Source organism: Neoarius graeffei, chromosome 7 (genome assembly GCF_027579695.1).
Source record: "Neoarius graeffei isolate fNeoGra1 chromosome 7, fNeoGra1.pri, whole genome shotgun sequence".
In the NCBI taxonomy this organism is placed as follows: Eukaryota; Metazoa; Chordata; class Actinopteri; order Siluriformes; family Ariidae; genus Neoarius; species Neoarius graeffei.
Window position 1 is genome coordinate 100,097,780 of NC_083575.1, and position 24,762 is coordinate 100,122,541.

Here is a 24,762-nt window from a genome sequence, read left to right on the forward strand (position 1 = left end):
GTCCTCTTTTAATGGTGCCAAGAGAACATCGTTTGCAAATAACCAGGAGGTGAACTCTAGTACGATATAAAGGACACCAATCCAACCTCATCTGCATCTGGATGTCCTGTCCAAAAAACAACAAACATGAGTGGAAAATAATACAAGCCTTTCAGGGAGTTCAATATCTGCTTTAAACCATTTTGGCTTAACACCAAGAAAGCAGACATAACTCTCCTCTCACTGCATTCATACAGAGACTGGATCATAAAGTAGTGCCACAAATACTCCATACTCCTGCAGTGCCTCTTACACCAAATGCTGCAGCACACCCTCATAGGGTTCTCTACATACAAAAAAAACCAAACAAACAAAAAAACAACAAAACATATGTAGATTGGATAAGCATGCACCCATATCACTAAAAATTGGGAACATCATTAAAATCAGTTTTTAATGCAAGGGTGTTTCCGTTATCAAATTTCGAAACCATGTTCATCAAGAATCATTGGGGAAATTTTCCACTCTTGCTCAACACATTGAAAACTTATTGTACACACAAATGCTAAATCTGGAAAATCTACAAGTGTAGAATTTGAATCTTCACATCATTTGTTGTACAAAACTAAAAATATTTACATTCTCCAGCTAAACAAACTTCTCAATGCACCTGGTGAATTACCATTTGCACCCAAGACCTCCAATTTCACGTAAGTTGAAAGTAGCATTGATTTCAGTTTTGAGAATGCTTCCTCTACTGCTTACTACACAGTTATAGATACTGTATGAATGCCATCGACATGTTTGCTTTTCTAAACAGAAGTACAGGAAAACAGATTGAAGGTGACATGGAATACATCTTCCAATATGGAGATGGTAATGTACCAATGGCTTTTCTCCGTGAGCTCCAGAACCATAGTGGTAAGCTATGCTGCAAAATTGTGTTTTCAGATTGTTGGGTTTTTGTTGAGTTAGCATGAATGGATGTTTTATTGAATTTCCCTTTTAAGAAAACTTGTTTTCTTCCAGGTTATTTTACATCCATTCCTTCATCAACTGCAACAGTTCCAATGTTGCCTTCTGCAGTGACTCCAATAATGAAGTAAGACCATTTCAGGCCTTTTAAGAAAACAGATAATTCATTCATCATTCTGGATTAAAATAAATAAATTAATAATAATAATAATAATAATAATAATAATAATAATAATAATAATTTGTGTATTCAGATCTGGTTCAGCTGTGGTTCAGATTAGACTGGTGTTCAACTCCTTTACTCCCAGTCCCAGTGAGAGTTTGGTCCTCAGTGCCATCACATCCCTGCTGAGTTCTCAATTCACAAATCTCAGTGATTCACTAAGTTTGCTGAACTTCACCTATGAGAGTATGCTTTTTTTCATCCATCACACTTTAGTATTAATATTATTTTCCCATCCGTATGAGATCTAACCTGTTCTATTGGACATTTTGTTTATTCCACAGGTATTTCAGACGCCTCCTATGCAGTCATCTTCGCAATCAACATCAACAACATTAGCATGCCAGAGAACCCTGAACTCAGGAATGACACGTACACCCAAGTGGAGAACTCCATCAATAATGCGGTGAGTGTACAGATACAATGTACTTTGTATTTGCTGTAGGAGCATGCTACTTTGGCACAAGAACTTGATTGTATAGTCTTTATTCTGAAAGCATATAACAATAAAGCTGATGTGAGGCGACCATGTGCATAACAAGGCATACTCTTCTGATCAGACGTTGATTCAGCATGAAATGTCATGAAATCCTGCTATATAACAGTATAGCTAATCTTGAGCACTTCTTTCAAGTGAGACATACAGATACCCCCACTCCAGCAGAGCTTAGGTCTGCCCTTTGGTCCCCATTAACTAGGGTGTGTCTGATAGAGCTCTAGCAGGGGCCAAGCAATGGATATCCATGAAATGTGCTAAAATCAATTCAACTGGTGATACTTGATGTGGAGGAGCAGTGATTCTACTCCAAGCTTTGTCCACCAACCGAGATCCTGCTTCACTAGCATAGACTGGTACAGTGACTGTCACAATGCTGCTGCTGCTGGTTTTATTTGTTTATCAATCTCACACAATCTTGTTCCATGACCTATTAATCATATCGCAATTCCATTAAATGTAAACACTGGGCTAGATATGGTCTTATTTACATTCACCAGTTAATTCAGTCAAACAGGTTTAAGCCCTTTTCCCAAACCAAGGAAGAATTTGAACTTCCAAATACTGATTTCTTCAGATTTCTACAAATTAGGCAGTTTCTTAATAAACTTGAGAACTCTGAAAGAATTCTCTCACCATCTGCAATAGAACAATATTTTATTGGTGTCTTGGGTAGAAAGACTATTTCGTGTCTATATAATTGCCTCCAGAGTATGGAAACTTGTGATACATTATCCATTAAACTAAAATGGGAAACAGAGCTTCATCTAGATATCTCTCCAGACCATACATGTCAACCTTTGGTCAATCAAACCTGTATAACCAACCTCCAAAATCCGTATTTCCCTTATAAAATCCGTATAAGATGCAAATTAAAATAATTTACCTAAAATTTGAATGATAATTAACAATGATATATCCAAGTTACTTTTTATTCAATATTAATAACAATAAACCTTCAAAATGAATACAAAGCTCCAGTGTTCGACAAAACCACAAAGTGTCACTCTAATGTTCTGAATTGTACTCCATGACAGCTTTTTTAGCGCTCTGCACCAATACCTCACGAGGCTGCATGTCACAGCAAGTGTCTGTGTTGATTTTGCCGGAGTGCCCATTCAGAATCTTTTCAGTCGCTAGTGAAAGTCGCTCAGGTGGAAATACGCGTTTCAGACAAAATGTTACTTCCTGGTTGGCGGGATTCTCGCAATGCGGTGTGCGCATGATCAAAAGTGGAACGAAGTCTCGCTACCACAAGATAACGCGCAATTTCATAAGACTCTTTACTGGCTGTTTGTGCTTTCTGTGGTGTACAGTACGTTTGTAAATGAATGTTATGCGCTCTTTTATCATCGTGGGAATTGATTATAGCTCAAAATAAATATTGAAGTTTTTTAAAGAATCCATATAACTTTATTTATACGCCCGTATACTACGTTTATTGAATCAAATCCGTATAAAATACGGACATTCCGTATAGGTTGACATGTATGCCAGACACATGAGTTGAAATTAGCACAGAGGCACATAAGGTGACATGTTCTAATAGTTGGAGGGAATTCAGATGGAAAATGGTAGTTAGATTTTTTTAGCACCTCACACATAATAGGGAAGTATGGTTCTTCAACCACTAGTTCTTGCTGGAGGGATTGTGGCGAGGCTGATTCAAACTTTCTTCATACCTTCTGGTCCTCTGAAAAGCTGAAGAAATACTGGGATGATATATTTTCCCCACTGGTTGATATCTTTCATATAAATATCCCTAAAGAGCCCCTGTATGCTTTGTTGAGAGCTGTCCCTCAGGGCTTTGAACATAGAGAAGATATGTACCTCTTACAAATCCTCCTAGTAGCAGCTGTTAAAGGGATCACTGTAAATTGGTTGAAACCCACTGTTCCAATGTTTCAGTCTTGGAAAGATTGAGTATGGGAACTATATAGGATGGAGGAGATAGCTCACAACCTAAGGCTCCAGAAAGAGAAACTCCTAAAGAGATGGATTCCTGTATTGCTTATGATGTTTTCAGAACAGAGAGCAAAGCCTCCTCACCCCCCCCCCCCCCCCACTTCCCTCTTGTGTTGTTTGGTTTTTGTTTTGATTTTATGGTCTATATGTTTTCATCATATTACTGTCTCTATAGCATGTATGGTTGCTGATTGTCTATATTGACTGCTTTTGATTAATAAAAAATAATTTTAAAAAATTCCACTAAATGTCACAAGGGGCAATGTCTCTCCTTTCATCCAAAGGAAGCATGGCACCTTTTTCAAGGACAAAAACAATGGACTCAGCTTTCGAATAACAGAATTTTATCCCAGCTACTTCACGCTTAATCAAATGTCCAAGGAATTTTCATTGGTCCTCTTTTAATGGTGCCAAGAGAACGTTGTTTGCAAATAACCGGGATGTGAACTCTAGTGTGATATAAAGGACACCAATCCAACCTCATCTGCATCTGGATATCCTGTCCAAAAAACAACAAACATAAGTGGAAAATAATACAAGCTCTTAATGGAGTTCAATATCTGCCTTAATCCATTATCCCAGCTACTGCACACTTAATCAAATGTCCAGGGAATTTTCATTGTTCCTCTTTTATTAGTGCCAAGAGAACATCATTTGCAAATAACAGGGAAGTTACCTTGAGTACCATATACCTGTGTTATCTGTGAATAATATCTCAGTTATCTCAATATTGTAATGTCTCTCTCCTCACCCAAATAGAGCAACACACTTTTTTAAATTTACCCCAATTACTATCTGAAATATCCCATACTTCTGTAATATTCCTTACAACAAATGATGATGCACATGATCAGAGTGCTTCTCTCAATCCATGAAACACATGTCTACTCAATTACCATACTCATATGACCCATCCCATATCTGTGCAAGACTACAGAGCTGGTAAATTGCTTCATGGCCTGGGTAGAAACCCAATATTTTCTTCTTGAATACTAGGTTCAACTATATTATGCAATGTCCTCCCTAAGTGCCCATAAAATCCAGTTTTATAAAATCCATGCTTATTGCACCACAGTTGTCAATTTTTCTAGTTTTGGTCAACATATCAAAAAGTGAGTGCACAAACAATTGCTAAATTACAAATATCTAAAGATGTCAAAATTGAATTGTCTAAATATTTGCTATTACAAATGAAATTTATTTACATTCTCCAGCTAACCACATTTCTCAATGCACCTGGTGCAGTGCCATTTACACCAACAACCTCCAACTTCACGTAAGTTGAAAGCAGCATTGATTTCTGTTTTGAGAATACTTCCTCTACTGCTTACTGCACAGATATTGTTCAGAAGACCATTTTTATACTTTTTAAGCAGGAGTTCAGAAAAACAAATTCAAGGCAACATTGAGTACAGCTTCCAAGATGGAGATACTAATACACCAATCAACTTCCTCAGTCAACTGAGGATGATGTATGACAAGCATTTACCTTTACTTTTAATAAGAATTACATAGTTTGGCCAGAATATTCTCTTGATATTTTACTTATACAATGCTTTTTCTCTTCAGATCTGGTTCAGCTGTGGTTCAGCCCAGACTGGTGTTCAACTCCTCATCTTTTGTTCCCAGTGGGAATTTGCTCATTAATGCTATCACATCTCTGCTGAGTACTCGAATCACAAATTTCAGTGATTCAGTAAATGTACTGAACTTCACTTATGAAAGTATGCTTTCTGAATTTATCACAGTACAGCTGCAACAATACACATAGTTTTCCTATCCATTTGAGATCTTAATTATTCTAAATAATAATAATAATAATAATAATAATAATAATTCCACAGATATTTCAGACACCTCCTATGCAGTCATCTTCACAATCAACATCAATAACATCAGCATGCCAGAGAACCCTGAACTCAGGAACGACACCTACAATCAAGTGGAGAGCATCATCAATAATGTTGTGAGTGTACATGACACCTGTTCTATTGCAGTTATATCAGACCTCACTATGTGCTCACTGGTATTAATGCATTCTGGCTGAAGTGGATAGCTTCAAGTACACTTGTGAAAGGGTTCAAATGTGCTCTGAATGCACAGTGGGATCTGATCAGTCAGCCCAAATTCGGAGGTGACCTAGATTGCATTCAACCACATTCTTTTAGCCATGTGTAGCACTCAACTGATGTCCTGTGTAAGGAGAATACATACACATCCACACAACAACAGCATCATACTGTATTAAAATGTGACAACAGGCAACAACAACAGGCTAACTGCTTTAAATACTTAATTTAAAGGCATTAATTACCAGCTGACTAGGCACCAGAGGTGTTTTTTGACAGCCAGTATGTCTGTTAGTATTCCAGAATCTCATTATCTCTAGCCGCTTTATCCTTCTACAGGGTCGCAGGCAAGCTGGAGCCTATCCCAGCTGACTACGGGCGAAAGGCGGGGTACACCCTGGACAAGTCGCCAGGTCATCACAGGGCTGACACATAGACACAGACAACCATTCACACTCACATTCACACCTACGGTCAATTTAGAGTCACCAGTTAACCTAACCTGCATGTCTTTGGACTGTGGGGGAAACCGGAGCACCCGGAGGAAACCCACGCGGACACGGGGAGAACATGCAAACTCCACACAGAAAGGCCCTCGCCGGACCCGGGGTTCGAACCCAGGACCTTCTTGCTGTGAGGCGACAGCGCTAACCACTACACCACCGTGCCGCCCAGTATTCCAGAATTCCAGACATATTGAACAACTACCCGGCATATGCATTAAATAGCTGTATAATAGCATACATTTAAACAGCAATAAAACACAAATGCTATTATCCAACAATGTATCTTTTTAAAAGTAGTCAGCAGGAATAAACACTTTGCAACTCTTCACAAATGTTGCATACTGACCATTTACACTACAACAGTGAAATAAAAAAATACCCTTGCTATTGTTAATTTAAAAAAAGACATTTGACGACATTAAATGTATGTCTCTTTCACATCTCTGTATCCATGAGCTTGGCTTGGCACGAGGTGTGGCTCTTGTTCGCGTGCACGGAGCATGCTGCATATGACACTAAGACTAATCATTACGTGTACCCTTCCCTGATCAGAGTGCAGTCATGGTGTGTGCTTCAAAGGACTCCCAACACACAAGGATTTTGCAAAGAATATGTGCAGTGTTTATTATCTGTCCATACCAAGCCTTGAATCTCTGTTTAGTTACTCTGGCTCCTGACTTTGTTCTGTTTGTTTTGACCCTGCATTTTGCCTATTCTTTCATACTTTGTTTGTGCCTCATCTGACCATTGCCTTTTTACAACTTTGCCTTTGCTTGGTGAGTTGGATCTGTCTGTCTGCATGTTTTTAAGTAAACACTCTTCTTAAGATTACCTCTGTTAATCCACCTCCAACATATTTAATAGGTTACACAATACTGGGCTATTTAATATGCTATTAATGAATTTAGTTATTTGGCATATTTCCCACTGCATATTTTGGCCATTGATATTTTCATCTTTCAGACAACAACACATGATACCGACTAAAAGGCACAGGCATTGCTTACTCCTGATGGTGGTGTGATTTTTTTTCCTTCCTAAAACAGGCCTAGTTAATTTCTGACAATCCAGAGCCAAGGCCAGGGAGCAGACGAACAGGCTAAACCGACTGTCTGCTAGCTGCACAGAGTCGTCACTCAGGGTCCATTACATCGAGACTGTGTCTGTTCCCCGAGCTCAACAAAAAAAGTAGAAATATTCAGAGAGTTCATTCCAGTAACCTAATCAATATAAAATTAGATCATACTGATGGTACAGCTGCTGCCAGCACCTTTGATCTAAAGGTTGGGCTATTAAATATTAGATCTCTGACATCTAAAGCGTGAAAGGTTAATGAACTCATTACTGATCAGGATTTTAATGTACTGTGTTTAACTGAAACATGGATTAAGCCAAATGAATATATAGCATTAATTGAAGTGAGTCCTCCTGGATACAGTTATATACACCAGCCTCGTCTAACTGGCAGAGGAGGAGGCATCACAGTTATTTATAATGATTATCTAGGTATAACATACAAACCTAGTTATGAATTTAATACATTTGAAGTTCTTCATACTCATATAATGTATGTATCCTCGAAAAATAAGTCTACCCAGTTAATTCCCTTGCTTATTATTTACAGGCCCCTGGGGCCATATTCTGAGTTTCTTTCTGAATTTGCAGATTTTATCTCAGATCTGGTTATTTCCTTAGACAAAGCTTTAGTTATCGGAGATTTTAATATTCACTTTGATAATCCAGAAGACCCTTTGAAAACAGCGTTTGTGTCCATTTTAGATTCAGTAGGGATTAATCAGAATGTCAGAGGACCAACCCATAATGGTGGTCACACCCTCGATCTAATACTAACATTCAGGTTAAACATAGAAAATATAGTCATACTTCCACAGTCTGAAGTTATCTCGTATCATTATCTCATCTCTTTCAAAATATGTTGGAATAATAATATATGCACCTCACCATGCTACTGTATTAAACATACATTCACATCAACTACTGCACAGAGCTTTATAAATGATCTCCCAGAGTTATCAACTTTGATTGGGTCACTGTCAGCCCCTGCAGAACTTGATCAGGCAACTGAATGCTTTAAGTCAATGTTCCGCCATGTTTTAGATAATATAGCTCCTCTTTAAAGGAAAATGGTCAGAGACAAAAAATTAGCACCCTGGTATAATGACAGTCGCACTTTAAAACAGACCACTTGAAAATTTGAACGTTATTGGCGTCAAACAAAATTGGTAGTGTTCAAATTAGCTTGGAAGGAGAGCTTCCTGAAGTATAGAAAAGCTCTTAGTGCTGCGAGATCAACATATCTCTCCTCCCTAATAGAAGATAACAAAAATAACCCTAGATTCCTATTTAATACTGTAGCAAAATTAACCAGGAATAAGTCCACACATGCACACCTGCAGTATGTAGTAGCAACGACTTCATGAATTTTTTTAATGACAAAATTGAGAATATCCGACAAAAAATTCAAACTACTAATTTAAGGTCAGACAATGTAAGTGACCCTCATCTCATCTCATCTCATTATCTCAAGCCGCTTTATCCTTCTACAGGGTCGCAGGCAAGCTGGAGCCTATCCCAGCTGACTACGGGCGAAAGGCGGGGTACACCCTGGACAAGTCACCAGGTCATCACAGGGCTGACACATAGACACAGACAACCATTCACACTCACACCTATGGTCAATTTAGAGTCACCAGTTAACCTAACCTGCATGTCTTTGGACTGTGGGGGAAACCGGAGCACCCGGAGGAAACCCACGCGGACACGGGGAGAACATGCAAACTCCACACAGAAAGGCCCTCACCGGCCCCGGGGCTCGAACCCAGGACCTTTTTGCTGTGAGGCGACAGCGCTAACCGTGCCGCCGTAAGTGACCCTGTAGTTAACAATATAACTGTATCAGATCAGCAATTAGAATGCTTTACTCCCCTTAGAGAAACTGAATTACTTTCATTAATCTCGGCATCAAAAGCCTCAACTTGTGTAATAGATCACTTACCCACATGTCTATTCAAACAGATAATACCTGAAGTAACTGAACCGCTTCTAAAAATAATAAATTCTTCTCTTATGATTGGCTATGTACCCAAATCCTTTAAACTAGCAGTTATCAAACCCCTGATTAAAAAAACTGACCTTGATCCCTGTCAGCTGTCCAATTATCAGCCAATATCAAACCTCCCCTTTATCTCCAAGATCCTTGAAAAAGCTGTGGCACAGCAGTTATGCTCATATTTACATAGGAATAACATCCATGAAATGTATCAGTCAGGATTTAGACCTCATCATAGCACAGAGACAGCTCTGGTTAAAGTAGTAAACGACCTACTGTTGGCGTCTGATCAGGGCTGTGTCTCACTGCTTGTGTTGCTTGACCTTAGTGCAGCATTTGATACCATTGATCATTCCATTCTTCTGGATAGACTAGAAAATGTTGTGGGAGTTAAGGGAACGGCCCTCTCCTGGCTCAGGTCTTATTTAACTGATCGCTCTCAGTATGTTGATGTAAATGGTGATTTTTTTCTAGACATACTGAGGTAAAGTTTGGTGTTCCACAAGGTTCTGTCTTGGGTCCACTGCTTTTTTCTTTATATATGTTACCTCTGGGTGATATTATTTGTAAACATTGTATTAGTTTCCACTGTTATGCTGATGACACACAGTTGCATGTTTCTGTAAACCTGATGAGAGACACCAGCTTAATAGAATTGAGGAATGTGTGAAGGACGATAGACACCGGATGCTTATTAACTTCCTTTTGTTTAACTCTGACAAGACTGAAGTACTTGTACTAGGACCATATGCACCTAGAAGTAAGTTTTCTGATTACACAGTAACTCTGGATGGCCTTTCTGTTTCTTCACATGCAGCAGTAAAAGACCCTGGATTGATGATTGACCCCAGTCTTTCATTCGAAACTCACATTGATAACATTACCCACATAGCTTTCTTTCATCTCAGAAATACTGCTAAGATAAGAAATTTAATGTCACTACATGATGTGGAATAACTAGTTCATGCTTTCCTTACCTCCACGTTGGATTATTATAATTCCTTACTGTCTGGATGTTCCAATAAGTGCATAAACAAGCTCCAGTTAGTTCAAAATGCAGCAGCAAGAGTCCTTACTAGAACTAGAAAATATGACCACATCACGCCTGTCTTATCCATACTGCATTGGCTCCCAATCAAATTTCGTATTGATTATAAAATACTAATATTGACCTTTAAAACAGTGAATGGTCTCACACCACAGTACCTGAGTGAACTTCTGCTCCTCTATGACCTGCCATGCCTACTTAGATCAAAAGGTGCAGGCTATCTTCTGGTACCTCGTATAGTAAAGGCTACATCAGGGGGCAGAGCCTTTTCTTACAAAGCCCCACAGTTATGGAACAGCCTTCCAAGTAATGTTTGGGAATCAGACACAGTCTCAGAGTTTAAGTCTAGGCTGAAAACATATCTGTTTAGTCAAGCCTTGTGTTAGTGGTGTTTATGAGGTAAAGGTGTAGATCTGGGGCGGTACAGTGGTGTAGTGGTTCGCGCTGTTGCCTCACAGCAAGAAGGTCAGGGTTTGAGCCCCGTGGCTGGCAAGGGCCTTTCTGTGCAGAGTTTGCATGTTCTCCCCGTGTCCATGTAGGTTTCCTCCAGGTGTTCCGGTTTCCCCCACAGTCCAAAGACATGCAGGTTACCTAACCAGAGACTGGTGACTCTAAATTTACTGTAGGTGTGAATGTGAGTGTGAATGGTTGTCTGTGTCTATGTGTCAGCCCTGTGATGACCTGGCGACTTGTCCAGGGTGTACCCCACCTTTCGCCCATAGTCAGCTGGGATAGGCTCCAGCTTGCCTGTGGCCCTGTAGAAGGATAAAGTGGCTAGAGATAATGAGATGAGATGAGGTGTAGATCGGGAGGGTCCTCAGACATAGTGTTTAGGTAAACTGGGATGTATGGATGCTGTCAGTCCCCCACTTGCTTGCTCACTCGAGTTTGTTGACGGTGTAGTGGGTGGCTGCTTTATGTCCCAGAGGTCCCTCATGTGTGTGTTACCTTCTGGCTCTCCCCTTTCAGTTATGCTGTCATAGTTAATTGCCGGAGTCCCTGCTTGTACTCAGTGCAATATGTATCCTGTTCCTACTTATTCAGGTGACATTGGCCATACCTAACAACCTGTGTTTTTTCTCTTTCTCTCCCCCCCAAATCTGTCCCTCTGAGTTACATGTCAATCCTGAGATCAAGATGCTGACCTCTTCTGCTCCTCGGACCTGCCTGATCCATCCTCATGCCCTGTGCCTGGTTGGAGTCTCATCACATCACTCCTGTGAAGGACGGCCCCATGTGAACAGTTGAAAGTCACACCTGGAGGATGCTCTGGACTCTTACAGTAATGCTTTTATGGCTGAGGACTACAGTTGACTTGCTAACTTTAGGACTCCAGTTGTCATGAACAGTTTTGCACTCAAGTTTCCATCAATGAAGAGTTATAACATCAACAAAACTGACTTCTTGTTAAAACTGTTAATGTCATAGTCATGTTGACTGTTGTTGCCCAAATGAGGATGTGTTCCCTTTTGAGTCTGGTTCCTCTCGAGGTTTCTTCCTCATGTTGTCTGAGGGAGTTTTTCCTTGCCACCGTCACCATGGGCTTCATCATTGGGGATAGATTACGGATAAAATTAGCTCATGTTTTAAGTCATTCAAATTCTGTAAAGCTGCTTTGCATCAGTGTTTATTGTTAAAAGCGCTATACAAATAACTTGACTTGACTTCCTAAAACATTTTCTTACCTGTAGCATAAAATTATAACTATGTCTGTTATTTTCTCCTATCTTGAGAGAATATCCTACCAGTGTTAATATGTGCTTCCTTTAGTGTTTAAGGTGGTAGTACCTTATTAGAGATAAAAACACTAAAATCTAAATCAACACATGTCATTAGAAATACACATCTATAATGTACAGACTACATGTCACAGACTGAAGGTCATAGGCTCAGATTTGGACCCAGTGAACAGTGATGGAAATCACAAATAAAGGCTTGGGCCAATGGGAGAGATGCCTCCTTCTCCTGCTTGGGACAAAGAAGTGGCTGGCAACCAAGGCAACACTGGAAAGGGGTCACCCCAGTGGACAATGAGGGAAGGCTGTTATGGGTGTATTCTGTCCAAGGGAGAGTCTGGCTCCAGGAGGAAACATCATTGGATGTCAAGCACTATATGGTGACCTCAAATTTATGATACATACATTCCATCTGCCCATTGGTCTGTGGGTGATAACTAGAGAAAAGGCTGGGAGTGGCCCCAATAAGTTTACAGAACTCCCTCCAGAAGAGTACTGAGAACTGAGGGCCTCTATCAGACATAATGTCTGCAGGCAAACCATGAACCCTAAACACATGGTTGATTCACAGTTCCACCATATCCTTAGCTGAAGGCAGCTTAGGGAGGGGGATGAAGTGAGCTGCTTTGGAGAAACAATTGATGATTGTCAGGATGCAGGTGTTACCCTTGGAGCTGACGAGGCTGGTGAAATCCATGAAATCCACCACGATGTAGGACCAGGGACAGAGAGGCACTAATACGGGTCTTAGCAGTCTGGCCACAAGTTGGTTGTTCATCTTGTTTCTAGACAGACATCACAGGCTGCCACAAAGATCTGACATCCCACTGCATAGTAGACCACAGGACACATTGTCTGAGGATGGAGAGAATCTGAGCTTCCCCTGAGTGACAGGCTAGAAGAGAGCTGTGTCCCCACTGAAGCACCTGAGAATGCACACAAAGAGGCACACACAAAAAGACTGTTGGGTGGGCATTACCTGGTCCCAGATCACCAAACAGAGCATTCTGGACATAGTTTCTATGTTGCAAAAGCAGTGGCCACTAGACAGTGGGCAGGAAGAATGGGTTCAACAGTGCCTTGTTGAGAGTCCAGAGAAAACTGTCTGGAGAGTGTCAAGTTTGGCATTCTTGCAGCCTGGTCAAAAAGAGACCACAAAGTTAAAGCAGGATAAGAACAAAGACCATCTGGCTTGGTGTGAGTTAAGCCATTTAGCAGACTTATTCAAAATTCTTATGCTCTATCCTTATGATAAATGGAGTCTCAGTCCCCTCCAACCAATGCCTCAACTCCTCCAGAGCCAGCTTGATTGCTAGCAGTTCTCAATCTCCTATGCAATATATGCATTCAGCAGGAATCAAGTGATGAGAAAAGAATGCTCAGGGGCACACCTTGTTGTCCTTGGCTGATCTCTGAGACAGGACAGCCTCAATATCAGTGTCTGAGGCATCCACTTTGAGGGCTAACTGAGTGGCTAGGTCAGGAATGATGAGAATGGGCGCCATGGTGAACCTACTCTTTAATGAAATAAAGGCACCCACAGCATGGTTAGTCCAAGGATATTGTTGATATATATGAAGGCGAACTGGTTAATGAAATCTCCTAGGACCTTGTTGATTAGAGCTTAGATGAAGAAGGATGCATCAGCAAGCCTGAATGGAAGAACTAAATATTTATAGTGACCCATTGGGATATTAAATCCAGTCTTCCACTCAACCCCTTCTCTTATTTGCACCAAGTGGTAGGTGTTTCAGAGGTCCAATTTGGGGGAAAAACTGAATCCACTGTAGCAATTGGAGGGCTGTGGACATTAGTAAGGGGTGCTGGTTGACCGTGATTTCATTTCATCCCCAATAGTCAATGCAGGGCCTGAGAGACTTATGTTTCTTCTCCACAAAAAACCCTGCTCCTGTCGAGGATGATGACAGATTGATAATGCCAGCCATTAGAGACTCAGAGATGTATTTCTCCATAGCCTCTCTCTCCAGAGGAGAGAGAGAATGCATTTGTCCTTTTGGAGGCATGATCCAGGGTAACAGTTCTATGGGACAATCAAGTTTTCTCTCATGGCCAATGGGGGGAGGGAGAGTGGCATGAGCCTTACTGAACACAAGCGAAGGTCCAGATATTTGGGAGGAACATTAAAAAGATCCATGGTCTTATCAGGGCTGGTAACTAGAGAGGCCAAGGAATCTGAGCCAATGACAGGCAGGTAGCCAAGCAGCAAGTACTCCAAGAGAGGATGATCCCATCACTCCAGTTGATGTGGGGGTTGTGTAAGCATAACCATGGGATGCAAAGCACAATAGGCTCAAGTCAAGTCAGTTTATTTGTATAGCACTTTTAACAACTGTCATTGTTGCAAAGCAGCTTTACAGTAAAATAAAAACTTTAAACATATGAGCTAATTTTATCCCTAATAGATTCATTTATCACTGATGAGCAAGCCTGAGGTGATGATCATGAGGAAAAACTCCCTTAGATGACATGAGGAAGAAAATTTGAGAGGAACCAAACTCAAAAGTGAACCCATCCTCAACTGGGTGATAACATATACCATGATTATAAATAACTTGCTTCTATAACTGTGTCCTATAGTCACAAAATACAACTGTGTAACAAGAAAATTCATTATAGTTTTAACATGATGTCTATTTTGTTAAAGTAACTCCAGAAGAAAGAAAGCACTGTTATGAGACCAGTTCCTGCTTTTACTGTCAACAGTCTGGACATTTCATCTCCCACTGCCCAGTAAAAGGGTCTACCCACCAGTAGCTGCTTGGATATGGCTGGGAGTTTCAACATGCTCTGCCCCTGCTGAGAGCTCATCATTTCCTGTCAAGATAGTTTTTCAGAATAAGATTCAATCTGTCAAAGCCCTCATTGACTCTGAGATAGATTAGAGTTTTATCTAATCTGTTCATTGATGGAAGTTTGAGTGCAAGACTGCTCATGAAAATTGTAGTCCTAAACTTATCAATTCTAGTCCTCAGCTACCATAGCAAAACTGTAAGTGTCCAGAGCCATCTTCCAAGTGTGTCTTTCAACTGTTCATATGGGGCCATCCTCCAAAGGATCATTGTAAAGAGACTCCAGTCAGATGTTGGGCATCAGGACTGATCAGGCAGGTCCAAAGAGCAGAAGAGGTCAGCACTGGTTTCTCAGGATCAACATGTAACTCGACGGAGAGAGACAGACAGAGGGAGAGTGTGGGGGGGGAGAGGGCAGAGAGAGAAACACAGGTTGTTAGGTGTGTCCATTGTCACCTAATGGCTAAGAACAGCATACATTTTGTGCAGAGTGCAAGTGGGGACTCTGTCAAGACTAACTATGATAGCATAACTAAAAGGGAGAGCCAGAAGGTAACACAGACATGAGAGAGCCCTGGAACATAAAACAGCCAGCCACTCCACTGTCAACAAACCCAAGTGAATATGTGAGAGTGGGGTGACAGAATCCATATATCCCAGAATCCATATGTAGCGTGAATAATGTGTGGGTGGAGCACAGAGGACGGCAGGACAATGTTTTGAGGCAGATAAGGCTATTTATTTACACCACTTTTCAGTCGGAGTAAGCCCATACACACACACACACACTCTCCGTCTGGTCCCGGGTTGCGCTCCCTCTACTCTCTCTCAGCCTCCTTAAATAGGGAGCGGTTTACTGGGGAAAACACACACAAAACACAGGTTAATTACCGTCAGGTGTAGCGATTCTACCACTCACCTTCCCTGGCTCCACCCTCCTGTCACAGACCGGCGCTTGACCACGCCCCCACTGCCACATACCCCCACCGCCCGACTCAGGCCGGGCGCCCGTCCGGCCCGCAGCCGACTCCCCCCCCCTTGACGGGAGAGGAAGTCCGCCACGACCATCTGCGCCCCCGGCCTGTGGACCACCTTGAAGTTGAAGGGTTGGAGTGCCAGATACCAACAGGTGATCCGCGCGTTGGCATCCTTCATGCAGTAGAGCCACTGGAGGGGCGCGTGGTCTGAACAGAGGGTGAAAGAGCGCCGCAGCAGGTAGTAACGGAGGGCGAGGACCGCCCACTTGATCGACAGGCACTCTTTCTCAATTGTGCTGTAGTGCCCCTCAAGCACTGACAGCTTCCGGCTGATGTATAGGACTGGGCGATCCTCCCCCTCCACCTGCTGGGACAAAACGGCCCCCAGCCCTCTGTCCGACACATCCGTCTGTAACAAAAAGGGGAGAGAGAAGTCAGGGGAGTGTAAAAGTGGCCCCCCACACAGTGCAGCCTTTACCTCAGAGAAAGCCCGATGGCACTGCTCCATCCACTGGACCAGATCTGGCGCCCCCTTTTTAGTGAGGTCAGTCAGAGGGCTGGTGACGTCCGAATAATTAGGTATAAACCTACGATAGTAGCCAGCCAGCCCCAGGAACTGTCTCACCCCCTTTTTGGTCTTGGGCCTCGGGCAGGCCGCAATCGCTGCTGTCTTATTAATTTGGGGACGCACCTGCCCATTACCCAAGTGGAAGCCCAGATACCGTACTTCCACCCGCCCAATCGCACACTTCTTCGGGTTGGCAGTGAGCCCCGCCCGCCTCAGCGACCTAAGGACGGCCCTCAGGTGTTGCAGGTGCCGCTGCCAGTCATTACTATAAATGATGATGTCGTCTAGGTAAGCGGCCGCAAAGGTGGCGTGGGGCCGGAGGACCCGGTTCATCAGCCGCTGAAACGTAGCGGGCGCCCCAAACAGCCCAAACAGAAGTGTGACGAACTGGTGTAAGCCGAACAGTGTGGAAAAGGCCGTTTTTTCCCGGGATAATGGAGTCAAGGGGATCTGCCAATATCCCTTCGTCAAATCCAGTGTCGAGTAAAAGCGAGCCGTGCCTAGTCGATCGAGCAACTCATCAATATGAGGCATTGGGTACACGTCAAATTTAGACACCGCGTTGACTTTTCTATAGTCCACACAGAACCGGACCGAGCCGTCGGCCTTGGGAACCAAGACCACTGGGCTGCTCCAGTCACTGTGGGACTCCTCGACGATGCCCATTTCGAGCATGGCCTGAAGTTCTTCCCGAACCACTTTTTTTTGTGTTCGGGTAATCTATAAGGACGGCTACGCACTACCACCCCCAGGGGCGTCTCTATGTGGTGTTCTATGAGGTTAGTGCGACCGGGCAGGGGCGAGAACACATCCGAAAACTCGGCCTGCAATTGGGCGACCTCCGTGAGTTGGGTCGGGGAGAAGTGGTCTCCACAGGGGACCGGAGAGGTACGTGATGCCAATGTCCCTTTTTGGACCTCCCGCCCCAGCTCCGCCTTCTCCGGAACTACCGACACCAACGCCACGGGGACCTCCTCGTTCCAGAGTTTCAGCAGATTGAGGTGGTAGATCTGTAGTGCCCCCTCCCTGTCCGTTCGCCTAACCTCATAGTCAACATCCCCGACTCGCCGTGTGACCTCAAAGGGTCCTTGCCACTTGGCGATTAATTTGGAGCTCAACGTGGGCAACAGGACGAGTCCCGGAGTGAACTCTCTAAGGCGCGTGCCCTTGTTGTACAGGCGGGTTTGCCATTCCTGGGCCTGCCGCAAATTCTCCTGAGTTAGGTGGGTGAGCGTGTGGAGTTTTGCGCGCAGATCCATAACGTACTGAATTTCGTTTTTGCTCTGTGAAGGTCCCTCCTCCCAATTTTCCCACAGTACATCTAAGATGCTGCGCTGCTTACGCCCATATAATAATTCAAATGGGGAGAACCCTGTGGAGGCTTGGGGGACCTCTCGCACTGCAAACAGCAAGGGTTCGAGCCACTTATCCCAGTTACGTGCGTCCTCACTTACGAATTTTTTGATAATATTCTTGAGGGTGCGATTGAACCGTTCAACTAAACCGTCCGTCTGTGGGTGATAAACGCTGGTGCGGATTGGCTTAATACCCAGTAGCCCATACAGTTCGCTCAGTGTTCGTGACATAAACGAGGTGCCTTGGTCAGTCAGAATCTCTTTCGGGATTCCAACCCGGGAGATGACGTGGAAGAGGGTCTCTGCAATACTGCATGCTGAGATATTATGAAGAGGCACCGCTTCCGGGTATCGCGTTGCATAGTCCACTAGAACTAATATAAAGCGGTACCCTCATGTTGACCGATCTAATGGCCCGACGAGATCCATCCCATTTCTTTCGAACGGGGTCTCGATTAATGGTAGGGGGCACAAGGGCGCTTTTGGAATGGCCGCTGGATTTACTAACTGACATTCGCGGCACGCCGTACACCACTTCCGGACGTCGCCGCGAATCCCCGGCCAATAGAATCGGGCCATTATCTGGGTGAGTGTCTTATCCTGCCCGAGGTATCTAGCCATGGGATTAAAGTGAGCCGCCTGGAATACCAATTCCCGGCGGCTCTTTGGAATTAACAACTGGGTGACTCGCTCTTTCGTCTGAGTGTCCTGCGTCACTCGGTATAACCTATCCTTCGAAATGGAAAAATAGGGGAAGGACGGGGTGGCGTTCGGCTGGAGCGTTTGACCATCGATTACTCTCACTTGGTCAAACGCGTGTCGCAGAGTCTCGTCTCGCGACTGTTCCAGTGGGAAATCCACGAGGGATTCCCCAATAGAAAGAGGAGGGGCCGGCGGCTCCTCGCTCTGTCGCGTAGATGACGTAGATGGCTCTGCGACCGCAGCTCCAGCCAAAGCGACACCGGGACCCTCCCCTGTCGACCGGCAGGACCCACTCTTTACTAGGCGTGCCATTAAACCCCGAAATCCCGGCCAATCAGTCCCCAAGATCAAAGAGTGGGTAAGGTGAGGATTAACCGCCGCCTTCACTATCGATTTTTCCCCTCTGAAATGTATGTGGACTGACACCAACGGGTAGCTGTGAATATCCCCGTGCACATACAACACCTTCACCCCTTGTGCTCCCCCCAATGCCTCGTCTTGCACCAGGCTTTGGCGGATCGAGGTCTGATTGCAACCTGAACCCACCAACGCCTGATATGTAGCCCCTTGTACACTTACCGGTATGCGATACGCTCCGGCCCGATCGAGGGCAGCTTCTGGCGCGTCGGGGATCTGCACCACCGCCCCCACCTCCATCGCTGCACACTGTTGCTGCAGGTGGCCCGGTTCCCCACAGCGCCAGCAAACCAGCCCGGGCCTTCCCTCTGCAGCTGTGTTCTGGGGCTCACTCAGCTGAGGGGGGGGGAGAGACAGACACAGAAGGGAGAAACGGGAGGGCACCACGGGTGTGGCGGGCCGGCTGGGGTGGAGCCGGCCCCCGCCTCCATGGTGGGAGAATGAGGCGAGGACGGGACACGGGAGGAGGGGGGGAGAAAGAGAGAGAGAAGAGGAGAGAGAAGACAATGTCGTCAATTGTCCTGCCACCGGAACAGCCGCCAGATGATCCTCCGCCAGTCCTACGGCCTGATCCAGCGACACTGGGCGGTGACACTGGACCCACTCTGCGGTTCCGGCTGGTAAGCGGGCGATGAACTGTTCCAGCACCACCTGGTCGATGATTCCCTCGGCGTCGCGATCTTCGGCCCTCAGCCACCGCCAGCAGGCGTCCCAGAGCTGCTGGCCAAACGCGAACGGGCTGCCGACTTCCTCCATCCGCAGCGTGCGGAAGCGCTGACGCTGCTGCTCCAGCATGTACCCCACGCGCTGGAGGATGGCCCGGCTAAGGTCGGCGTAGACCTGCCGGCGGTCGGCAGGGAGCTGTAATGCGGCCAGCTGCGCCTCTCCCGTCAGGAGGGGGAGGAGGCGCGCCGTGCGCTGCTCCATCGGCCACCCCGAGGCTTCGGCGACCTGCTCGAACAAGGTGATGAAAGCCTTGGGGTCGTCCTGCGGGCCCATCTTGGTCAAGGTGAGGGGAGACGGGCCCGTGGCCGGGGCGCTGGTGGATCCCGCCGACGTGAGGAGCCGCCGGAACGCCTCTCGATCTTCCTGCTGGGCCAGCACCAGGGCTTCGAAGCGGCGCTTCTGCTCCTTTCGGAGCGTGACGAGTGCCTGGTGCTGGCTCTGCTGAGCCGTGGCGAGGGCGTGGACCAAGTCTGCGAATGGGGAGGATTCCATGGAGCTGCAGGACTGGTGCTCCACCTTTTCCTGGGTTTTGGCACCACTGTAGCGTGAATAATGTGTGGGTGGAGCACAGAGGACGGCAGGACAACGTTTTGAGGCAGATAAGGCTATTTATTTACACCACTTTTCAGTCGGAGTAAGCCCATACACACACACACACACACACACACACACACACACACACACACACACACACACACACTCTCCGTCTGGTCCCGGGTTGCGCTCCCTCTGCTCTCTCTCAGCCTCCTTAAATAGGGAGCAGTTTACTGGGGAAAACACACACAAAACACAGGTTAATTACCATCCGGTGTAGCGATTCTGCCACTCACCTTCCCTGGCTCCACCCTCCTGTCACAGACCGGTGCTTGACCACACCCCCGCTGCCACACCATACATCAAGAGAATCATTCATGACATAGAAAGAAATTGATTCTACATGGTTCCCTGAAGCCTTCAAAGTTACAGGGTTCATGACATGGGACTGAATTCAGCCCTGTTCAGTGCTATGGTCACAAGGGGACAATCTAATTCCTGCAAGGAAATGCTCAGCTCCTCTGCCCAGGAAGTCTTGATAAAACTCTAATCTGCCTCAGAGTCAACAAGGGCTTTGACAGATTGAATCTTATTCTGAAAACTATCTTGACAGGAAATGATGAGCTCTCAGCAGAGACAGAGCATGTTGAAACTCCCACCCATATCCAAGCAGCTACTGGTGGGTAGACCCTTTTACTGGGCAGTGGGAGATGAAATGTCCAGACTGTCAACAGTAAAAGCAGGAACTGGTCTCATAACAGTGCTTTCTTTCTTCTGGAGTTACCTGGATCCTGCCTAATTGCATGGGTTCCAATTCATCTGCAGTGGCACCCTCTGATGGAGGGGTGATGGTCCTAGGCTTGAACCTACAGCTTCTTCTCTGATGTCATAGCTGTAAACAAGCATCCACCCAACCAGCAAGGTCCACCAGGCCATCCAGACTCTCAGGAAGGTCATGCAGCACAATCTCATCCAAGATGGCATGATTTAGCTCAGGAAAGAAGGTGTTGTATAAGGGATTCATTTTCCAATCCACTTCCATGGCCAGAGTCTGGAAGTCAATGGCATAACTGTGAACTAACCTACTTCTGTGCTTCAGCCCCATTAGGTGTCTAGCCACTTCCCTGCCCATGGTAGATTGGTCAAAAATCTTTCTGCATTTCTTCTGAAAATTCTTTAAAACTTGAACAGCAGGGAGCCCTGTCATCCCAACCCGCTGTCCCCCACTCACGTGCCTTTCCTGTTAAAAGCATGATGACACACTACACAAGAGCTCTCAAAAGGGAAGGCAAACAACTGAAGTTCCAGAGCTAAGGAGCACTGAGAAAGGAATGAACAACAGGTCCTGGGTGCACCATTGTACAGCTGTGGAGCAGGCAGCTTTTTGGGGAAGTGGTAATGCAGGAGCCACCAGTTGGCTGATAGGCACTGGCATTGGTCGGCCAGTGATCAAAGCCTGAAGGCTCTCCATCTGGGAAGAGAGTCTTTGTAAAGTCTCAGTAATGGAGGTTATGACCTGGTGGACTACTACGATCTCTTGCTGATGAGCTCTGAGTATTGAGCCCTGTTTATCCAATGCTGCTTTGAACACATCATAGTCTGCTGGATCCATTGTGTGGCAGAAATATTCTATCACAGCCTGAAGGTCATAGGTACAGATTAGGACCTAATGAGCAGCTACATAAATCACAGGGAAAAAGACTGAGACATACCTTGGCAAGTCTAGAAGTGAAGTGAAGACTCAGCAAGGAAGAGTGCAGGCTGGAAGCAGTCACAATAAACACAGTCAATATCCTCCTCTGCGAGAGTCCAAGAACAGCAAGCAAAAACAAAATCCAAAGTCAAACCATCCAAGGGGTAATCCAAGCACAGCAGGTAAAGTCATAAGCTGGAAACAGAGTCCACAATTCAAAGTCAGTAATCCAAAAATGACAGGCAAAACTTGTTATCCAAAAGATGGAATCCAAAAGTTAAAAAAAGAGAAGTGCAAGAGAGAAAAACAAAACACAAACTCGACTAGACATGATGATGCGTATATTTCCATGTAGTGTCATTCTCAATGCTGTGTTTATATAGAGTAGGTCATGACTTGGAAGTTTCCGGGTGGATCATGACAACACATCTAGAAAGAAACATCTCACATATAGGCAAATAAATTAATAATTGCATAAATATTACAAAATGCTAGAAACTAGCCCTGTTTCTTCATCTCAAGGCAGCAAACAATTCAATTCATTCAATGGGAGCATGTATGTATGGGCATGTATGAAATAGTAAATGATCCATTGTGTGCTTGTGCAGTCAACTCTGGTAGGACATTTTCATAGGTAGGAAAAAATTCCAGAACACTGGATAAAATCAACACATTTGGTCTTGGCAAACAGAAATTGAGCATAGCGTAGTTCTGGCAGGCCACAAAGTCAAGCTCAGTCCTCCATCCCAGCTGCATCAGCTGACTGCAGCTGATCTCAAGCCAGCCCACATTAGCTGTCAGCTCAGCTGATTCCCTTTGATGCATTTTATTGGGAAATCTCTCATAGAGCACCTTATTTGAGCTGCTTTAACCTGCCTACCTTTGCTGCTTCCTCTGCAAGCCATTTTGTAAGTGAGCACCATTTCCATTTGCTGGAGCTCTCGTTTGGTGAGTAGGAGTTTTCTGTGCCTAAGATTAACGAATGGCCTGTGACCAGGCTCCTGGAAATCATGTTAATATATGGCATCATGGTTTCAATTGGAGCTTCCTTTGAAGAACTGTTTGCATTGTCACGGGGGGCATCCATATCGAGCCCCCAGCTGCAGATCTTTTCACCTCCTCTGCTCCTAGGGAAGCCACTGAAAATGGAAATGCTGCCCGCACCTCTGCGCAGTCCCAGCTCCAGCCACTCCACTGCCCAGTGTGAGTCTAAGCCCAGCAGCTGCACCCGCAGACCCGAATAACTCCTTTTCAGCCTTGTCCAGCATCACTTGCCACAATGAACTCCAGAATCCAAGCCCTGGAGTCCAGTTGACTTACTCTATAGGTTCATGTTTCCCAGCAACAGTGGGTTTGTTTACACCCTCCATGCTCTCAATTAGTCATGAGGCCAGGTCCTGCATCACAGAACGATGACATCACCACTCAATCTGACAACTCATGTTAACCCTATAGGTATAGCTCCCCATAAATATTGTGGGGAGAGACAGAGAGAGAGAGAGAGAGAGAGGGGAAAAAAGCCTAATAATCAACTTATCTGCTCTTCAAAATGAAGAAGCTCAAAGCAGCAATGAACAGTTTATAACTTCAACAAACAGACCTCATGTTAAAACTATAATGATTTTTCTAGTCACACAGTTGTACTTTCTGACTCTATAGGACACCATTATAGAAGCAAATTATTTATAATCATGCTATCTGTTATCACCCAAATGAGGATGGGTTCCCTTTTCAAGATTCAAGATGTTTATTTGTCATATACACAATAACAGACACAGCGGTTTATTATTGGGTAATGAAATTCTTATTTTGCAACTGCCCGACCAAACTATGCTTACCAATATAAAAATATATATATATATATATATATATATATATATATATATATATATATATATATATATATATATATATATATATATATATATATATATATATATATATATAAAATATAAAGTGCATATGGAATGCAAAATATAAAGGTAGAATGAAAAATGAAGATAACATTTAAAAAAAAAGGAGAGGCAAACAATGTGCAAACATAGAGGTAGATATACTGTGTAATGTCTTGTGCAAAATTGCTAATATAATCCGTGGTTCAAAGCCTGATGGAAATATAGAGGTAATGGTGATTATAATCCGTGGTTCAAAAGCCTGATGGAAATATAGAGGTAGATGGTGATTATAATCTGTGGTTCAAAAGCCTGATGGCCTGGGGGTAAAAACTGTTTTCAGTCTAGTAGTCCTTGCTTTCACACTCCTGTAGCATCTGCCAGATGGTAGGAGCATGAATAGTCTGTGTTGTGGGCGTGTTTGGTCCCTGATGATGCTCTGTGCCCTTTTTGTGACCTGGGTGTTGTAAATGTCCTGTAGTGGGGGGAGGACAGCTCCACAGATGAACTGTGCCATTTTAATGACACGCTGGAGAGCCTTTCTGTCCTGAGGTGTGCAGTTCCCGTACCACACAGTGATGGAATTTGTCAGGACACTCTCCACTGTGCACCTGTAGAAGTTGCTGAGGAGTTTGGTGGACAGTCCAAATTTTCTCAGCTTCCTCAGGAAGAAGAGTCTCTGTTGAGCCTTCTTGATAGTCTGCTGTGTGTTGTGTGTCCAGGTGAGATCTTCACTGATGTGAGTTCTGAGGAATTTAAATTTTTTCACCCTCTCCACCTGTGTCCCGTTGATGTGCAGCAAGGCGTGCTGGTCTCTCCTCCTCTTCCTCGGGTCAATAATCATCTCCTTGGTCTTCTCAGCATTCAAGGAGAGGTTATTTTCCTGGTACCAGGAGACCAGCTGAGCCACCTCCTCCCTGTAGGCTCTCATCTCTGCCGGTGATCAGCCCAATGACAGTGGTGTCATCAGCGAACTTGATGATGGAAGTGTTGCTCTGGGTGGGGGTGCAGTTGTAGGTGA

At 44.5% G+C, this 24,762-nt stretch overlaps 1 protein-coding gene across 1 annotated transcript in view; it reads left to right on the forward strand.

The window, feature by feature from the left end:
• The window catches only part of wu:fc34e06 (mucin-2), a 67,984-nt gene that overhangs the window by 22,496 nt on the left and 20,726 nt on the right, over positions 1-24,762 (forward strand). The window contains exons 29-37 of the mRNA XM_060926666.1: positions 628-689; positions 800-900; positions 1,009-1,081; positions 1,209-1,363; positions 1,462-1,583; positions 4,853-4,914; positions 5,015-5,110; positions 5,208-5,362; positions 5,483-5,604. Coding sequence (XP_060782649.1) covers positions 628-689; positions 800-900; positions 1,009-1,081; positions 1,209-1,363; positions 1,462-1,583; positions 4,853-4,914; positions 5,015-5,110; positions 5,208-5,362; positions 5,483-5,604 — 948 coding nt within the window. The remainder of the gene's footprint in view (positions 1-627; positions 690-799; positions 901-1,008; positions 1,082-1,208; positions 1,364-1,461; positions 1,584-4,852; positions 4,915-5,014; positions 5,111-5,207; positions 5,363-5,482; positions 5,605-24,762) is intronic.